General features: G+C 42.5%; 1 protein-coding gene across 4 annotated transcripts in view; it reads left to right on the top strand.

Annotated features, from left to right (window-relative positions):
- Nucleotides 1-13,839: 13,839 nt before the first annotated feature.
- The window catches only part of PGM1 (phosphoglucomutase 1), a 56,633-nt gene continuing 49,874 nt past the window's right edge, over nucleotides 13,840-20,598 (top strand). For all 4 annotated transcript variants that reach the window (XR_013995664.1, XR_013995665.1, XR_013995666.1 and 1 more), the window contains exon 1: nucleotides 13,840-14,228. Coding sequence is in view for 1 of the 4 variants with exons in the window: in XM_081086286.1 (XP_080942412.1) it covers nucleotides 13,983-14,228 (246 nt within the window). In the remaining 3 variants the exon portion in view is untranslated. The remainder of the gene's footprint in view (nucleotides 14,229-20,598) is intronic.

The following is a 20,598-nucleotide window of genomic DNA, read 5'->3' as shown; positions in this document are numbered from 1 at the left end:
CAGTGAGGTATCTCTTCAACATTTTAAATTGGGTTGTTTGCTTTCTTACTGTTGAGTTTTGAGGGTTCTTTATAAATTCTGGATATATCTTTTGTTATACATGTGATTTGCAAATACTTTTTACTAATCTGTAGCCTGCAGCTTGCCTTTTCATTCTCTGAACTGTATTATATGGAGAGCACAAGTTTTTAATTTTGGTGACATCCAATTTATTAATTTTTCCTTTAATGGATCCTGTGTTTGGTGTCAAGTCTCAGAATTTGTTGCCTAACCTCGGGTCACAGAAATTTCTTCTAAAAATTTTATAGTCATTTTACTTTGGACCTTTATATCCAAATTACATTAACATTTATGAGTTAATTTTCATATGAGTTATAAAGTTTAGGTTGAGTATTTTGTTTTCAATATGTATGTCAATTATCTCAGCACCATTTGCTGAAAAGATGGTCCTATATTAAATTGCTCTTGTGCCTTTGTTGAGAGTCAACTGACCATATAGTCCCATATATTTCTGGACTGTGTTCCATTGATCTACGTGTCTTTCCCTTAACAAATACTATATTGTCTTGATTATTGTAGCTTTATATATAGTCAGTTTTGTAATCAGGTAATGTGCTTCCTCCAGTTTTTTGTTCTTTATCAAAATCGTCCTAGCTGTTCTATTCTCTTTCCCTTTCCATGTAAATTTTAGAACTATCTTGTTTATATCCACCAAAACTCTTGCTGGAATTTTGATTCATAAATATATTTGGATGCATTTGATATGCTTATTGTGTTGATGCTTCCAATCCATGAGTATGGTATTTCTCTCCATTTATTTATGCTTTATTTTATTTTATCAGCATTTTATAGTTTTAGCCAATAAATCATGTATACCCATCATTAGATTTATTTATTTATTTATCTATTATTTTTTTAAAACATATTTCTTTATTGATTTCAGAGAGGAAGAGAGAAGGAGAGAGATAGAAACATCAATGATGAGTGAGAATCATTGATTGGCTGCCTCCTGCATCCCCCCCCCCCCCCGGCTCCTCCCCTCCCCCCCACTGGGGATCGAGCCCACAACCCAGGCATGTGCCCTTGGCTAGAATTGAACCTGGGACTCTTCAGTCCGCAGGCTGACGCTCTATCCACTGAGCCAAGCCGGCTAGGGCTAGATTTATATCTAAATATTTTATGAGCTATTAAAAATTGGATTGTTTTTTAAATTTCTGTTTCCAGTTGTACAGTGTTAGTATTGGTCTTATATCCTGAGACTCTTGTTAAACTCATTTATTAGTCCTAGGAGTTTTTCATTTGTAGAGTCCATGGGATTTTCTACATAGAAAAACATGTCACCTGCAAATAGGGACAATTTCATTTCTTTCTTTCCAATCTGTATGCTTTTTCTTTTTTCTTGCCTTATTGCAATGGCTAAGATATCCATAATTATGTTGCATATAAATGGCAAAGTGGATATCCTTAACTTTTTACTAGTCTTAGGGAGTAAAGCATTCAATCCTTCACCATTAATATATTAACTGAAGGTGTTTGTTTGTTTATTTATAGTTTCCTTCTATTTCTAGTTTGCTGAGAGTTTTTATCAGGAATGGATGTTGATTCTGCATCATCATATAGTTTTTCTTTTTCAGACAGTTAATATGGTGGATTACATTGATTTTTTTAAGTATTGAACCAGCCTTTCATTCCCAGGATAAAACCCACTTGGTTGTAATATATTATTTTTTAATTATTGTGGATTCAATTGACTAGTACATTGTTGAGCATTTTTGTGACTGTGTATACGAGGGATATTGGTCTTTCGTTTCTTTTGTTTGTAATGCTTTTGTCTGGTTTGGGTATCAGGACAGTGCTGATTTCATAAAATAAGTCAGCAATGTTTCCTCCTCTTGTTTTCTGGAAGAGATTGTGTGAAATTGTGGTTATTTCTTCTTTAGATAATTGAATTTGCCATTGAAACCAACTGGGTGTGGAGGTTTTTAAGTACGAATTCAATTTCCTTAAAAGTAATGGGGATCATTCAGTTTATTTCATCTTGGGTGAGAGGTGGTTTGTGGTTTTTGAGGAACTGGCCCATTTTATCTAAATTATCAAGTTTATGTGCATAGAGTTTTTAAAAAAATGTTTTTGGGATCTCTTGTGATTATCCCCCCATCTTTTTTTATTCCTGATATTAGTAAAATGTCTATATTTTTTCTTTTTCAGTCTTGCTAGAGGTTTATCAATTTTATTGCTCTTTTCAAAGAACCAACTTTTAGTGTTATTAATTTTTAAAATTTTTGTTTTCAATTTTATTGATTTATGCTATTATCTTTATTACTTCCTTTTTTTCTGCTTGTCTTCAGTTTTTTTGTTCTTTTTCCAGTTTGTTAAGTAAAAACTTAGATTACTGAGTTTAGACCTTTTTATTCTAATATGTTTAAAAATAAATACTTTTTGCCCTAGCTGGTTTTGCTCAGTGGATAGAGCATCGGCCTGCAGACTGAAGGGTCCCAGGTTCAGTTCCAGTCAAGGGCACGTACCTCAGTTGCGGGCTCCTCCCTGGCCCAGGCCCTGGTCAGGGCACATGCAAGAGGCAACCAATCAAAGTGTTTCTCTCACATTGATGTTTCTTTCTGTCTTTTCCTCTCTTCCACTCTTCTAAATATCAATGGAAAAATATCTTCGCATGAGGATTAAAAAACAATACTTTTGTGGCTTATATTTCATTTCTTATATCATATTAATTTGTATACATATTAGGATACTCCTATTTTAAATTCCTTAGGTTCAGGGAGTACTTAGGTAAGTACTCTGAGCCTCCCTAAGTATCTCGTACTATGTACTTGGTGAGAATTTTATAGATAGTTTGAATGGAAGAATAGATGGATGAAAGGAAAGTAAGTGAAAGCAATGAATATAAATATTTCAAAGATATCTTCAAAATAAATAAAAATATGTAACAGAAACTTCAAGAGTTAATAATATCAAGAGAAAGAAACAGACAGTTCACTTATGAAGAAGAAAATTGCTAACACCAGTCTAAGCTACTTCTGATAGGGAGTATTCAGAAGCTCAGAGTAGTATACAGAACACCCACAGTGTGTTGCATTTAGTTCTACATAGGGAATGAAACAAAGAACTCTGTTTCCTAGACAACTCAAGAAAAAATTAACTTATTCAAATAAGGTAAGCAAAATAATAATTTGGAAATATTTACCTCCATGATTTTCTTGATTCCATTTTTTACTGCAAAGCCTGATATACTTTCCTCTGTGTTTTCATTGGTAAAACCTTAGGATAGCCTTCTTTATCTTACTCTGTCTCTTGTTGACCAGCGAAGTCACAGTTTAGATCTGTAGAAAATTAGGCTATGAGTTGACTGGCTCATACCCCTTCATAAAATTAAAGCATCTGTATTAGTTTCCTAATTAGTTGCCACAAACAAAAAATTCCACAAACTTGGTGACTTAAAACCACTTGATGGTTTAAATATATTTTTACCACAGTTCTGGGGGCCAGAAGTTCAAAATTAGTATCACTGATACCCTTTTCAGTAGATTCCAAAAATGAATTTCAAGGTGTCACCAGGTTGTGCTCTCTCCAGAGATTCTAGAGGAGAATGCATTTCTCACCTCTTCCAGCTCTGGGTGGCTGCTGGCACTCCTTGGTTTGTGGCTGTATCACTCCAATCCCTGCCTCTGGTCATACTGCCCTCTCCTTTTCTGTAGTCAAATCTCCCTCTGCCTCCCTCTTACAAGGACACTTGTGAATAATCCAGGATACTTCCCCTTCTCAAGATCCTTAATTATACCTTCAAAGTCCCTTTTTGCCATATAAAATACCATTTGCAGGTTCCAGGGTTGAGGACATGGATATCTTTTGGGGAGCTAGCACCATAGCATCTTGATCCCTTAATCAAGAACATTGATGAAATAACATAACAGAAGACATTCATTATCTCTTTAAAGATGTCCTTCATAATCTGTATTTTTAAAAATCTTATCTTTTTGCCATCTAAAATATTAATATTTGCATATCAAATATACATTAATTTAGACTGATATCTTTTATAGTAGGTTCCAAAAATGAATTCTAAGAAAAAAACCCCAACTTATCATATTTCAATCTATTTAAAATATAGCTTCATGAATAATCATTTGACACAGAAACATGAGTTCAGAAACTATTATTATTTTGGCACAGGAACAAACTTAATTTCAGAATGACAGACTCCAGATATCCATTAACTTTCACTAAAATAAAAGTTTTAAGCTCCTGGATAACTTATGAATACAAATAGAATAGATGTTATATAGTTTCATGTTGCTTCCATATGTAGGAACTGGTCATTTCAACAAATTATAAATAGATAAAAAAAAAATTCACATAATGATCTAAATTTGCAGCCACAAAGAACCCATGACTTAGGTTTAACAAATGAACCAAGATGAGGTTTGCAGTTTTGTTCAGAATTAATGTGCATGGGTTCATATGGAATCATCAGTCAGTTATTTGCCAGCTATAAGCAATTGAGAATTCTTATAGGAGATTATCTGCAACTTCCCCATTCCTTCAGAATTCTCAACTCAGAGACTGTCTTTCAGGCCTAGTAGAACCTTTGGGTGGGAGAAAGATTGGGGTGACCATTCTAGGTCTACACTGACTATGATCTTAATATTTTTCAATATGTATTCTTCCACCATCACTTATACCACCAGATAGGAAGTTGAGTGTACACAAATACAGTTGTGTGGTGTGTTTTGTTGTTGTTGTTGTTGTTAATCCTCACCTGAGGATATTTTTCCATTGACTTTTAGAGAGAGTGGAAGGGAGAGAGACACAGAGAGGGAAACATCAATGTGAGAAAGACACATGCATTGGTTACCTCCGCACAGGCCCCAGCCAGGGCCGGGGACTGAGCCTGCAATTGAGGTGCATGCCCTTGACTGGAATCGAACCCAGGACCCTTCAATTCACAGGCCAACACTCTTTTCATTGAGCCAAACCAGGTAGGGCTAGAGTTGTGTTTTTAACAATAATGTGACATATACTTTTATTATATGGCATATAAGGCTTTGTCTGCATGTTGTTAATAAATTACTTTTCAGTATTTTTTATTTTGATAATCAGTTTCTTTATGAGCCATGTAATTGCTGTTAGCGGCTCATGCCACTAGATCATCCACTTCACTGTCCAGTGTTTCCAGGATAAATTCCGTACGTTTTTTTTCATTACAAATTTCACATGGCCATTTGTTATTTGTTGCAGTCATCAAAGTTTGATATCCTATGGTAAACACATTTCTTGAAATCGTTAGAGTTGGAATGCAAAAGATAATTTGTGAAGGTAGAGTTGTCTTTAATGAACACTGTTTGGAAATGGCATTTGATCAACTATTGTATATTGATCTGGCCAGGATTTTATCTACATCGCAGTCATACACATTGGTATATGTAGGCAGAAGAATCATTCAAGACTTTCACAGAATTGCCAACTGCTTGTTCCTTGACCTAGATAAAATTTTTGATAAATTTGCTTGAAGGAAGACTCATAAATGGCATAGTAATAACCTGCTTAAGAGGTAAATCTTCCTTGCCTGTGAATTTAACCTAATAAAGTCCGGTTTACGAAAGGCTGGATGGCACATCTAAATCTCTTCATGCTGGATTAATGTTTCTAAACAAATTATCTTTCAAAGGTAGAAAAGCCTAACTTTTCCATACTCTAGTTCCTGGACTTTATTTTTTTTTATTATCATTTTTTAAAAATATATTTTTATTGATTTCAGAGAGGAAGGGAGAGGGGGAGAGAGGTGAAACATCAATGATGAGAATCATTGATCGGTTGTCTCCTGCACACCTCCCTCTGGGAATTGAACCTGCAACCTGGGCATGTGCCCTTGACCAGAATCGAACCCGGGATCCTTCAGTCCACAGGCCAACACTCTATCCACTGAGCCAAACCTGCTAGGGCTAGTTCCTGGATTTTAAATGTTGGAGTTTCTCAGAACTTGGTATTGACCATGGTTAAATGGTTGAAGTGTAATTTTTAAAAAATACATTTTTATTGATTTCAGAGAGAAAGGAAGAGGGAGAGAGATAGAAACATCAATGATGAGAATCATTGACTGGCTGCTTCCTGCACACCTGCTACTGGGGATGGAGCCCACAACCCTGGCATGTGCTCTTGACCGGAATCAAACCTGGGACCCTTCAGTCCACAGGCCAAAACTTTATCTACTGAGCCAAACCAGCTAGGGGTGAATTTTTATATTATATATATTTTCCCCTGTATTCTATATTCTCCTGTTAGGTGATCTCATTCACTCTCATGTTTTCAAATGCTATCTACATGCTATTGGATTATAAATTCATCTTATGCCCAGGTCTCTTTTCAAAGCTCTAGACATCTATATCTAACACCTCTTGGATGTATGCCAGGCACCTCAAACTTTACATGTCTAAAACAAAATTCATGGATCACAGCGTACTAGCGTACTACCCTGCACCCCCACACTTTTTACCATAGTCCCAGTCCCGGGTGGCTAGGAAACACAACACCTCATATATATATATATATATATATATATATATATATATATATATATATATATATATTAGCAAGTCTTACTGATTCTACTTTCTGAAAATTTCTTGAGTTTATTCACTTCTACCCATCTCCATTGACATCAACTTACTACAATACACTCAGTTTCCACCTGCCTATCTGGCTCACTTCATCCACTTTTCCCCTTTCATTTAGTCACACAGTAGCCAGACTGACCTCTTAAAAATGCTATTATGATCACAGTATACCTCTGCTTAAAACCATTTAGTCATGCTACAACAGGTATGAAACTTGAAGACATTATGCTAAGTGAAATAAGCCAGGCACAAAAGGACAAATATTATTTGATTCCACATATATGAGAATAGAATAGTCAAACTCATAGAAAGTATAATGGTAGTTACTAAAGGCTGAGGGAGGGAGAAATGGAGGGTTAGTGTTTCATGAGTACAGAGTTTCAGTTTGGGATGATGAAAAAGTTCTGAAGATGAGTAGTGGTAATGGTTGCACAACAATGTGAATGTCCTTAATGTTATTGAATATCTTTAAAATGGTTGAAGTGTAATTTTTATATTATATGTTTTTTACTTCAATTAAAAAAACAAACAACCTGCCCTAACTGGTTTGGCTCAGTGGATGGAGCATTGGCCTGTGGACTGAAGGGTCCCAGGTTCCATTCTAGTCAAGGGCATGTACCTTGGTTGCGGGCACATCCCCAGTAGGGGGTGTGCAGGAGGCAGCTGGTCAATGTTTCTCTCTCATCGATGTTTCTAACTCTCTGTCTCTCTCCCTTCCTCTCTGTAAAAAATCAATAAAATATATTTTTTAAAAAACCAAACTTTTGGTTGTCCATTGCTGTTATGATCAAGATCAAAACGCTTTACACTGTCTAGAAAGCCTGATGTGACCAGGCCTTCCACTCTACCCTCAGTTTCCATGCTTCAGTTACACTGGCTGCCTTTTAAATCTTTGATGACACTAAATTTCCTTCTTATTTCAAACCTTCCCTCTTAATGTTCCCTCACCTGGCCAACTACTACTCATCCTTCTAGTCCTCAGCTTAGGCATCACTTCCCCCACAATATTTTCCCTGACTCCCTCCAGTGATAGACCCTCCTGTTTACATTCCTATAGCGCCTATACTTCTTTGCAGCACTATCACAATTATGACTTACTAGATGCCCGGTGTATGAAATTCGTGCACAGGCGTAGGGGTCCCTCAGCCCGACCTGTACCCTCTCCAATCTGGGAGCCCTCAGGGGATGTCCTACTGATGTCCCATGGGGAGCGGGTCTAAGCTGCAGTCTGGCCTCCCTCTGCAGGAGGCAACCAGGCTGATCAGGGGAAGGCACCATCCCCATCACCCTGCTGCTGCTGCCACTGCTGGCTGCCGCAGCCGCCAAGGTGTTTTTATCAACAGGGACTCGTCCCTTCACCACGAAAAAATGACAACTTTCTTTAGGCATTTTCAAGATGTCTCTTTCATCGGATATGACATTTCTTCCTTCCTTCTTTCCTTCCTTCCTTCTTCCTTCCTTCCTTCCTTCCTTCCTTCCTTCCTTCCTTCCTTCCTTCCTTCCTCCTTCCTTCCTTCCTTCCCTCCCTCCCTCCCTCCCTCCCTCCCTCCCTCCCTCCTTCCTTCCTTCCTTCCTTCCTTCCTTCCTTCCTTCCTTCCTTCCTTTCTTTCCTCACCTGAGGGTATTTTTCCATTGATTTTTAGAGTGTGGAAGAGAGGGAAAGACAGAGAGAAACATCAATGTGAGAGGGACACTTCGATTGGTTGCCTCCTGCATGAGCCCTGACTTGGGCCCCGGCCAGGTAGGAGCCTGCAACCTAGGTACATGCCCTTGACCAGAATTGAACCCAGACCCTGCAGTCAGCATGCTGAGGCTCTATCCACTGAGCCAAACCAGCTAGGGCAGGATATGACATTTCTTAGCCCCTCCAGCAGCAGACCTTCATTTTTTTCCTCCAGGAGTGAGGTGGAAAAACCATAGATCACCTTCTTGGATTCTTATTATGCAAGTTACCAAGAACACTGCGAGTAGCGTACCAGAAGCTTAGCCAATGAGCTGTCAGAAAAGGTGTTTCCTCTGCAGCTCACGCACAGAGGCAGGACTGCTGGCGTGCCCCAGCTGGCAGGCCCTGTTCTCTGCAGGCCCTGCTCCGCCCTGCTCTCTGCGGGCCTGCACCATCCGTGGCTTGCCTCTCTGCGCAGCAGTCCCCTGCCACCCACCTGCACACACTGCCTCCTCCTGAGTGGTCGTGACTGTTATGGCATCCTGGCTAATTTGCATATTACCCCCCCCCTCTATATTTAGATTATTTAGTATCCATCTCCTCTAACCTATAGCAAGCTCTGTGAGACCAAAGACCATTTTGACTTGTTCACCTTATACCAGGGGTGGGCAAACTTTTTGACTCGAGGGCCACAATGGGTTCTTAAACTGGACCGGAGGGCCGGAACAAAAGCATGGATGGAGTGTTTGTGTGAACTAATATAAATTCAAAGTAAACATCATTACATAAAAGGGTACGGTCTTTTTTTTTTTTTAGTTTTATTCATTTCAAATGGGCCGGATCCGGCCCGCGGGCCGTAGTTTGCCCACAGCTGCCTTATACCCTTTAAACAGCTGGTGCTCTGCAGAAGTTCAACACCTAATTGTAGAGTGAATGTGAATGGATCAATATATGAATGAATACCATCTATAGGATAAAGAATAACTCAATGAAATTAGAATGACCAATTACAAGAAGTAATAAAAATGTATTTTTATTTTATAGAACAATACAAATACCCTATAGAAAACATGAAAAATCCAGGTAAAGCATAAAGAAGGAAATAAAAATTACCCCGTTTCACAAACCAGAGGTGATGGTTGTTATATATGTTGATATATTTCCTTCTAGTCCTTAGCGTGTGTGTGTGTGTGTGTGTGTGTGTGTGTTTCATAAAGAAATAAAATACTCAAGTAGGATAATACTATATATACAATTTTGTTTTTTTATTCATGTTATACTATTTAGGTAAGCCCATGTTGTAAGTAATTTTGAGTTAGAGTATCTTCTGATAACTCTTTGACTGCATCTTGGATTTTCATTAGGATTAATTAATAAAAGTAGATAACACTGTATGAACATGAAAAAATATGAATCAGATAACAGATGAAAGGGTTACACATCTCACTATAATCTAACTGTTCATGAAAGACACTTTTTTTTTTTAAATAACAATTTAATGTTTTCCAAACTCCCTTCTGCTCTGCTGGCAGAGGCTTAGAGATTTCTATGAGCGGATATACATCTCAGACCACAGTTAGGTATTTGGGAAATAACATTTATTTTTCTAGAATTCATCTTTTTTAAAAAAAAGTTTTTATTGATTTTTAGAGAGAGAGGGAGAAACATCAATGAAGGAAACATCAATCGGCTGTCTTCTGCACACCCCCTACTGGGGATTGAGCTGGAAACCTAGGCATGTACCCTAACCTGGAATCAAACTGGTGACCTCTTGGTGCATGGGTTACGCTCACCCACTGAGCCACATGAGCAGGGCTGGAATGCATCTTGATTTCTATTTCATTTGGCTGAGATAGCCCATCTGTGGCTATTATTAGGTACTAGAGGCCCGGTGCACAAAAATTTGTGCACTCGGGTGGGGAGGGTCCCTCAGCCCAGCCTGTGCCCTCTTGCAGTCTGGGACCCCTCGGGGGATGTCCACCTGCTGGCTTAGGCCCGCTCCCCGGGGGATCAGGCCTAAGCTGGCAGTCAGACATCCCTCTGGCATCCCAGGAGCCCTCGGGGGATGTCCACTTGCCAGCGGGGAGCAGGCCTAAGCTGCAGTCAGACATCCTTAGCGCTGCTGAGGAGGCGGGAGAGGCTCCCGCCACCACCGCTGTGCTGGCAGCCATCAGTCTGGCTTGTGGCTGAGCAGAGCTCCCCCTGTGGGAGCGCACTGACCACCAGGGGGAAGCTCCTGCATTGAGCGTCTGCCCCCTGGTGGTAAGTGTGTGTCATAGTTACCAGTCATTCCTAGTTGTTCTGCTGTTAGGGTCAATTTGCATATTACCCTTTTATTATATAGGATAGTTAGTTCATATAGCGCCAAAGCATTGGAGAAAAAGAATACCTGGCCCTTTGGTACCAAATGTCTCTGGAGCACACAGTCATCCTGTGTTATTGTTGGTCTGTCAAGAATTCTCATTTCTCTTTCTATGGACTCTTCAGGTCCAATGGCTTCTTTTCCTGCATTAGTGTTATCCACGAGAAAACTGGAATCATTCTGCTGCTTTTCTCAACACTGCAACTGGGAAATCTCTGAAATCAGCTTTGAGTACAGGTAGATCTCACTCCCCCAGTCATTTCATTGCATGGCAAAGGGAGATTTCCAGGTATGTCTAATCAAATTACATAAAAGTCTTCTCTGACTGATGGCAGGAGAGGGAGTCAGAGATTGCAAGATAAGGAGGACTTGATGCAGGTGGCTTCTGGGAGCAGAGAGTGGACTGTGGTTGACAACCAGCAAAGAAACAAGGACCTCTGACCTACAACTGCACAGAAATGAATCCTGCCAACAAACTGGATGAGCTTGGGAGCAGATGCTTCCCAGAGCCCACCCTAGCTGACACCTTGATTCCTGAGCACTCAATCCAGCCAAACACACCCAGACTTCTGACCTACAGAACTGTGATAATGAGAGGGTGTTATTTTAAGCCACCAAGTCTGTGGTAATGTGTTACACAGCAAGGAAAGCATGATTACCAGGAGACAAGGATCATAGGGACCACTTGCCACAGAAGCCCAGCCAAGATCAGCAGTCTTGCCCAAATCAGCAGACCACCCAGTTAACTTTTAAAATCATGAGCAATAATAGTACATGGTGCTTGTATTAAGCCACTAAATTTAAGAGTGGTTTGTTATGTAGTTAAAATTAATTGTTACAACTTCTGAGGTGAGAGAAGTATGGAACAATTCCTCTTAAATGAAAAGCCCCATCCTGCCAGAGCTGACCAGGAGCCCCTGAACGACAGCTGAACAGATTACTCTGACACAATTTACTGTGAAAGAGCGGCTAAGGGACGGCCTGACTGAAGTGACCAGGCTGCCCTGATTGCCTGCCTCATTAGGCTTTTATTGGAATTTTTATATTTAGGTACAATCAGTAGGGTGAGTAACTTGGGAGGACACATGTGTTTACATTGTCCTCTAGGCAAGGGCATCCAGGGATTAAGCATAGGATTCCAGTAAACACCCGGGGGTCTGCACATGCACAGGCTTGTTTGGAAAGGTCAAGGAATAATTAGGGGCGCCGCCTTCAACACTCCCCTAAGTCAGAATTCTGATAAACAGAGCAGGCGGCCTTCCACACACTTCCCTTTTCTCAGAATGTCCTCCTTACAAACTTTCCAACCAAGTCTCATGTGCTCCCCAACGCCATCCTAGTTCTGAAGACAATGAAGAATGTACTAGTAGAAAGAGCATGGGATCTGACTGAGCCCACCACTCTATAATAATGAGTTACCGTTTATTGAGTACTTACTAGCACTGTGTTAGGAGCTGTATGTTCAGTAGTGATTTAACTCATACAACTCTGTGAAGTAGGTATTTCTAAGACTCAGGGATTCTATGTTATATTTTCATATTGTAGAGTTAGATACCTTTAATTACATTAACCATTTTATCAATTCTCTAGCCTATAAAATGGGTTGATTATAGAGCTTAATTCACAAGATGATACTACTCTATAAGCTTTGTGAATTTTTGTGTAAGTATTGGAAATCCTTACCAGCAGTCCAGGATTTAGTTTTCATGTTATTTGCCCGGAAAGTCATCTACGGTGACAATATAAAAATTTTTCTATATTGACAAAACAGCTACTGAGCATGTATATCAGCACTTGATTTCTGAGAGTCAGCATTCATGTGTCTGTCAGCCTCTCTGCTTGATCAAGAGATACCAGTTAACCATTACAAGGGCATAAATATAATCAAATCCACAGATTAACGATAAGTTCTAGTTTTGGAGCTGGGGTTGGAGAGCTAATATTTTTTGAGGGCCTCTATGTGTCAGATACCATTCCAGGAGATTTACTTACATCACCTGATAATGATTGGATCTGTCTGGACTGGAGCTGAAGAATGGATAGTTTATAAAGTGTATTGGGTGATTCTACTGTGTCTCCATGATCAAAAACTACTGACATACAAACCCCCAATGAGTCTCACAGCAATTCTCTAAGATAGGTTTTATATCAATTTATGGTAAAGAAATGGATGCCTACAGGTATTAACTAACTCACCCAGGTCACACCTGTAATTAGCAGGAGAAAGTCCGTTTTTTCCTACTTCACCAAGCAGAGGAGACAATCACTCTCGCCAAATCAAGGGGGTTGCTGAACTCAGGATCCCTACTCAATAAACCAGTCTCCTTCCCTGACTCTCTATCGACCATGAATCCTTTCTGGCCACCTCAATCCTCCTTGATCTCTTCACCAAATCTCTGTTACATGAATAACTGGCATGTTTTGATGATAATATACTCAGCCTTACCTTTTATTTGTACCCACATTTATCAAGGCCTCCCAGTACATTTATGTCCTGGTTGTCAAACCTGGCGAGACAGGCAGGCAAATCATGGTAAGAGCCCTGGTTTTGGAGCCACACCCACGTGAGTTGGCCTCCTCCATGTGCTTATCTCTATGGCCTTGACAAGCCATTTGTTTTTTTTTTGAATCTCAGTTTTGTAAGCATAAAACTGACCCCTGCACTTTAGCAAGGATTAGAAACATTATATTCAGTAAAACCTTACTTATTAGTATACCCACCCTAACCAATGGAAGTAAAGTGACATGGAGAGTAGGAAGAATAATTAGACCTTTAGAGTTATTTTTTAAACACGATACCCTAATATTTGGAGAGAGAATGAAAGAACGAGGAGTCAAAATCTAGTTAAGGCTGCACTTTTATCCCTCAGAACAGGTTTCCAGAAAATTATTTACTGGAAAATTATGATAATGTAGCTGAACTACAGGAAATCGTTATGCTCTGTATTTTTCTCACCTTGCCTCAAGTTTTTGTCCTATGACCTGGGCTTTGCCCTCCATTACTGGAGGAGTTGAGGATTTCATTTTAGGGTGGTTTGGTTGGGGTGGGGTGGGGAGTAGGGCAAATCTGAGAGGCTCCACCCATTTCTCTAGAGGCCGGGAGGTGTGCGCACCCCATTCCCCTCCCACTGAAATCTGCCGGGAGGTGGGCGGGCGGCGGAGGGAGGGCCCGGTCCCCTGTCCCTTTAAGGAGAAGGGCCGAGCGCGGCCGGAGAGCCGGCGTTGCCCCTACCCCGCCCGCGCCCTCACCCAGAACAGCTGCAGCCTCGGCCCCGGCCGCCCCTCGGTTCGCAGAGTCCGCTCGGGCTCCAGGCAGCCAGTCGCCAACATGGTGAAGATCGTGACAGTGAAGACCCAGGCGTACCCGGACCAGAAGCCGGGCACGAGCGGGCTGCGGAAGCGGGTGAAGGTGTTCCAGAGCAACGCCAACTACGCGGAGAATTTCATCCAGAGTATCATCTCCACGGTGGAGCCGGCGCAGCGGCAGGAGGCCACCCTGGTGGTGGGCGGGGACGGCAGGTTCTACATGAAGGAGGCCATCCAGCTCATCGTCCGCATCGCCGCCGCCAACGGGGTAAGGGACGCGCCGGCCCCCGGCGGCCAGCGCCCGGGCGCGGGGCCGTGCGCTACGTGCGGCTGGTGTCGCCCGCGCGCCCGCCCGCCCGCTGGGTGCCGGCCACTTCCGTGCGCGGCCGCCCCCGTCTCCACCCCCAGCGCCTCTGCGCTCGCTCCCGCCGGCCTGGAGGCCCGGGGAGGTCGCCGCGTGCGGGGAAGTGGCCGCTTAGCCGCGGCGCTGCTCTCCCGACTCCCGGTGGGACAGGGAGGCGCGGGCGGGGGAGCAGGGCTTGACCTTGGGGAGCCCGCCTCCGCCTCCTGCCCCTCCCATCGCTCCTCCTCCCCTCCCGGGGCCTCTGACATTTACGGGACCGTTTCCTGCGCCTAAAGATACGGTTACAGAGCGGAGTGCGGTGCCTGAGCCGGGAAAGGTTAGAGGCCGCCGCCTGGCTCAGAACCCCCTCGCTTCCAGCCCCGGTTGCCTTCTATTCTGGTCGGGGACTGGCGCTCCCGCGGGCTCCGAGCCCGATGCTGGCGGCCGGGGTGGCCCACAGGCCTGCACCGCGGAGTGAATGGTTGGCTCATTCTCCACCCGGCGGTTTGCGTTGGGACAGAGCTTTGCGCGGCCTGGTTGCTGGGACCCAGGGTTTTCAAAGGCTAGTCTTTGCCCAGTGGCGTCTCTGGGTCTTTGCCCAGTGGCGCTTCTGGGTCTGTTCCACCGAGGGGGCTGGAGCTGAATTTTCACTGGAACAGAAACTGCGTACCCAACGGCGCTCTTGTGCAAGCAGTTCAGGAAATTAATGCAACACCGTGTGCCTTCTCCGCCCCGTCCTCCCCCCCCCCCCCCCCCCCCGACGTTAACTGGTTTAACTGGGCAGGTTCACTCGGACAGGTGAAACTTTGAGAGAGACTGCAGTAAACCCGATATACGGGAAAAACGCATTCACAACATAGGTAAATCAGGGCTGATTGTTCACTCGCTTGTATAAAACGTCTTCTAACGAGTTTTTTTAAAGACCAAATTTCCTTTCTATATTTAAAATAAGATTTGACCTTTACGAACTCTTGTGAAACTCATTCCAATATTTTAATTCATTTTAGTAGTACTTTATTTATCTCATTAACATAGAGTGCCATTTTGCCAAGCACCTTGAGAAGCCCTTTACATGCAGTATCTCATTTAACCTACTGCAGCCCTGTGTGGTCGATGCCACTATGGGCATCTTCAAGTTGCCAAGGAGAAAATGGGGGCTTAGGCAGATTAAATCATTTGCAGGCTCTGTAATGGCAGCACTGAGACCGAAGCACGGAATTTGCACAGCTTCCGAGAACAAAGGGACCCTTACATCTGAAGATCTGTTTTCTAGTAGTTTCCCAACCTAAACTGGACCTAACCTACATCTGCCTCCCTGGGCCAGACCTTGTCTGGGTTTTTCTTCATGCTCACGTTTTCAGACAACCTCAGATTCTCTTGAAAGAACAAACTACTACATCCTAGGATAACCCTTCATTTAGTTAAGACTAAGAAATTATGTTCTTAAAACCTTTTCACCTTTTAGGGACTGCCCTATTGCTTTCCTCCATTATGCCAATCTTTGTAAGACATGTTTGTGTTCACCATCATTGATTTCTCACCTCCCATGCCCTCCCCACCCCACTACAGCCTGGCTTCTGCTTTCTCTATCACTCCACTAAAATTTCTCTCACCAAGGTTACTACTGACTTTCTGGTTGCTAAGTCCATTTGAACATTTTTTAGGCCAAACCCGCCAGTGTGAGGATCTCAAACACTGCAGGGAGCTCACGAGGAACCTGTCAGTTAAACTGCGCTGACTCCTGGGATAATGCCAGAACAAGCCAAGCCCAGTCAGTCCTCACCCACTTGGGACTTAGAGTCAAGAAGGTTTGTGTTGGAGGCCAGATGGGTTACAGACAGCAAACCAACAGCTGCTACAAGGTGCAGTGAGAGCTATGGAGGTGAGCAAGGCAGGCTATGCGAGCAGAAAAGAGGTGCATCTGATTCAGGCATAGAGGCAGGGAAGTGACAACTACACCCAGACTTGGAGGTGAAGAGGAGAAAAGAATATTCGAGGTGGAACCAAATGTGAGAGAGCATAGCATGTTGAAGAGGTAGGTTGGAGGCTCCCCCACCTTCCAACTCTGTACTTTTGTTTCATACTCTACAAGAATTAACTGCACTAAAAACACACCTCATGTATATTTTACAAAATACTTTCACACGCATTGCTTTATTTCCTCCCTAAAGCAGAGATTTCAGGTGTCACAGGTCACAGTCAGGAACACAGACTAGGAACGGCCCCCTCTGTTCCTAGGATGGAGAGATGTCACAGAACAGACACCCCAGGACTGGGCTCCAATTACTGGGTTCCCTCTGGAGTGGCCGAGGACACTGCCAGTCTGGGAGAAGTTTTAAGTAAGTGAGCATTTGGAGAGGAGAAGTGTGCCGACCTTGCTACTGGGGGTGAAGCCACTCGCTCGCTATTAGATTGAATTGAAACCAGTTAATGGAATCGCATGAGGCACAAGAGGCAAAATCTACATCAAGACATGACTGGTTTTCTCCCTTTGATGACTCAAATAAACAATGAAAACTGAGCCAGTAGAATATAATGCTAGGACCAGCTGGCCTCCCTGGAGCCAACGGGGGCAAGTCATCCAATGAATACTGGGAAGTCACATTTTACCCTGGGATGATGGAGTCTCAAGTTAGAGTGGAAGGTCAGACTTTAGTAGAGTCAAAGTCATCCTGAAAAAAAATCTTAGAAAAGTACCACATTGGAAAACAAAATATGCCATGCAATACTTAGGTCTTTAAATCCCAGAGGCAACTAGAAATTTTTGCCATGGACCACTCTTTGGCCATGCAGATAATCATGCCCATTCTCCTTTCCACCCATAAAACACATCACACTTTCACAGGGGAGGTGCCCGAAATCCCTTGCAATAAATATATGGAGTTATAAGTGGAGCATTCGCCAGCCATAATGTTCGCAATCCACAAAGAAAACCCTTTAGCAGAGCCACGACCTCTGCATCTGCCTGCAGACTGGCTCATCTTTGCCTGAGCTCCTTTCTGTATTGTGGCAAGAAGCAGCCACCTAACACTCCTCTCATGAATTCTCCCAACCATTTGCCTAGAGCAGTGATGGCGAACCTTTTGAGCTTGGCTTGTCAGCATTTTGAAAAACCCTAACTTAACTCTGGTGCCGTGTCACATATAGAAATTTTTTGATATTTGCAACCATAGTAAAACAAAGACATATATTTTTGATATTTATTTTATATATTTAAATGCCATTTAACAAAGAAAAATCAACCAAAAAAATGAGTTCACGTGTCACCTCTGACACGCGTGTCATAGTTTCACCATCACTGGCCTAGAGCTCCAGGTTTTGTTGGCTAGTGGTCTGCCTCCTAAGGTGGCAGTGGTAACACTTTTGCCATGGTCTAAAAAAGTATGCTGATGCCACACACTTTAGATTCTGTTTTGGTACAGAATACCAAGTTTTATTATTAGTGTGAGGATCACTGGTTGCTATAACCATTGGCTGCTATAACCGTTTCAAAACAAGTTACTTAACTAAAACAAAAGCTCATAGTAACAGAGGTCTTTCTAGGAGACTTCCCAGGACCAATATGGTGGCTTCATTGTGTAAGGGGACCCATGTTTCTTTCCTCTTGTAGCTCAGCCTTGCATAGTGACTTGCTTTTATCTGTAAGACCCAAGATGACTGTGTACCCCCATAGGGTGGGTCTGGCCAATAGGGCGGGGCAACAGAGGATCAAAGGCACTCCTTTTTCAGAGACTACATAATTTCACTTGTGTCCTGTTGGTCAAAACTTAGTCTAAGGCAGCCATGGGCAAACTACGGCCCGCGGGCCAAATCCGGCCCGTTTGAAATGAATAAAACTATTGAAAAAAAAAGACCGTACCCTTTTATGTAATGATGTTTACTTTGAATTTATATTAGTTGACACAAACACTCCATCCATGCTTTTGTTCCGGCCCTCCGGTCCAGTTTAAGAACCCATTGTGGCCCTCGAGTCAAAAAGTTTGCCCACCCCTGGTCTAAGGCCTCTTCTAGCAGCAAGGGAAGCTGGGAAATATCAGTGTTATTCTGGGTGCTATGTGTCAGGCTAAACATGGGGGTGTCAAGCTAAATGAAAGGGAGCATCGATGTTGAGGGACATCCGCCAGCCCTCACTGTCTTAAGTTTGGTGATATCACTTTCAAGTGATACTGGGGGGTGACTGTCTTCACCCCCAGTAGCAGACAGAGATGACAGAAACTTAATTTTCTATACAGAAGTAGATTTTTGGAAGAGACCTTGACTATTATTTATTCTAACCTCCATCTTAGAAAGACAACCAAAGCAACCAAGGTACAAATATTCCCATTGTGGAGGACTTTTAAAGTAAACTACTTTATTGAGATGTAATTCACATACCACACAATTCACGCATTTAAAGTGAACAATTCAATATTTTTAGTGTGTTTACAGATTTGTGCAACCATGATCATGATCTAATTTTAGAATATTTCTGTGACCCTAAAAGAAGCCCCATGTATTAGCAGTGAATCCCTCTTGCTCCCCTATGCTTTGGGACCTAACTAAGCAACCACCACCAGTCTACCCTAGGTCTCTAGAAATTCACGCGGATGGATCTTACATGTGTTCAGTTTTGGTTGCCATGCAGAAGAAGTTCATTTAGCAAGTGCAGCCCCTGGGAGCATGAGAAGCAGAGGCAGAGGGTTTGTGTCCAGAATAGAATTAGTGTTCCAGGCTCTGTCTGCACTGCCTTGTGCATGGAGACACAGAGTTGAATCTGATCCCATTCTCAAGGAATCTGAATGGGAGAAGATTGATATACACATAGAAAGGCAATCGCCACTATCTAGTATAAGAACTAATAATTAAAGGAAAAGAGATGGCTGTGGGAACTCAGGGCAGGAGCCCTTGCCCCAGCCTGAGGTGGGTCTCTGTGTCGAGGGGGTAGTGTGGCCAACGAAGGCTTTCTGCATGAGATGAGTCTGTTTTTCTCAGCAGACTCCCTGTCCAGAGCAGACAGGCTGTCAAAAAAGGAGGAGAAATTTCTCCAGGAGAATAGCTTCTTTATTTTCATGAGTGTAAGCAATCAGATTTCCTTTTTTACAAACATATTTGAACTTATATATCCACATTAGTATTGTACCCTGCCAAATCACCGTTCTGGGAACCGTACGCTTATCCCAGCGATGCGTCTAGTGCTCCTAGCATTTTGAAACTCCTCTCTGGGAATTATTGCGCAGCCAGTCGGTTTATGGGTCACCTAGGAAAACCAGTCACATTATTTTAGAGTCATGCCTCATTTTTCACCTAAAACGATGGAACAAGATTTGATCACCCACTTTATTCATTAGACACGGCTCCAACCAATTTTTGTCTCTTTCCAAAGTTCAAATCTATTCTCCAAGGATGACATTTGTTATGACTGAAGACTTTCAAAGAAAGTGCCACAGACTGTAAAGACATTTGCCCGAAAAAGAGTTCCAGAAATGTTAGTGCGATGTCAGCGTTGTTTGAACAACTACGTTGCTTCCCACGGTGATTGTGCTGAAGGAGGTAACATTAATTTAGATGAAAATACTCTGGCATATCTTTAAAATGAGTTACTGTGTTTTATGTTGTTCTAGCACACTGCCCCGTCGAGAGGGTCTTAGAAGACAGTTCATGCTGAGAGATGTTTTGGCCTCCACTTTCCTTCTGCGGTCTACCGTGGTGGCCTGGGGACACAGTTCTCTTCCATGCTGGTAAACAGCTAAACATGCTTGGGTTAGGCATTTAGAAATTGTGCACAATGGGGAGGTTTCCTAAAACAAAATGGCCCTGACCCAGGACGAGAGTCCTGTCAACTCTAAGCCACACAAACCTAGATGGTAAGCCTGTGCCCGCCTGACTCTGAGAAATTGCCCCATGGTGGCAGAGTCCAGAAAATGGAGCTGGGATGGCATAACTGGGTGGAGATAGGAAAGATCTTTGGTTTTAGTAGGAAAACTACCATGTTACACCACCTCCATGGGACTTTGAGAAATGCATTCTGTGGAGCAAATTGAAATCCACTTAAAAAAAGAAACAGAAGGGAAATACATAGGAAATTCAGGTGGAATTGGGAGTAAGCTTTGTGCCTGTCATGAAAGACAAACTGTCTCTCTGAGCAGGCTGCTTGGGTGGCGCCAAGCCCTCTGCAATCAAATCCATGAGAAAAACACCACACCATTTACCCAGTTCCCCGCATGTAGATTTGGTATAAAAAGACTAATAATAATATCTGCCTTGAAAGATTCATGTGAGGATGGAGTAAAATTTGTGAAGCACTTAGCACAGAGCC

The sequence above is a fragment of the Myotis nattereri genome (genome assembly GCF_964212035.1).
Source record: "Myotis nattereri genome assembly, chromosome: 3".
Taxonomy (NCBI): domain Eukaryota; kingdom Metazoa; phylum Chordata; class Mammalia; order Chiroptera; family Vespertilionidae; genus Myotis; species Myotis nattereri.
The sequence above is the reverse complement of the archived record's forward strand: the minus strand, read 5'-3'. Positions and strand labels throughout refer to the sequence as shown.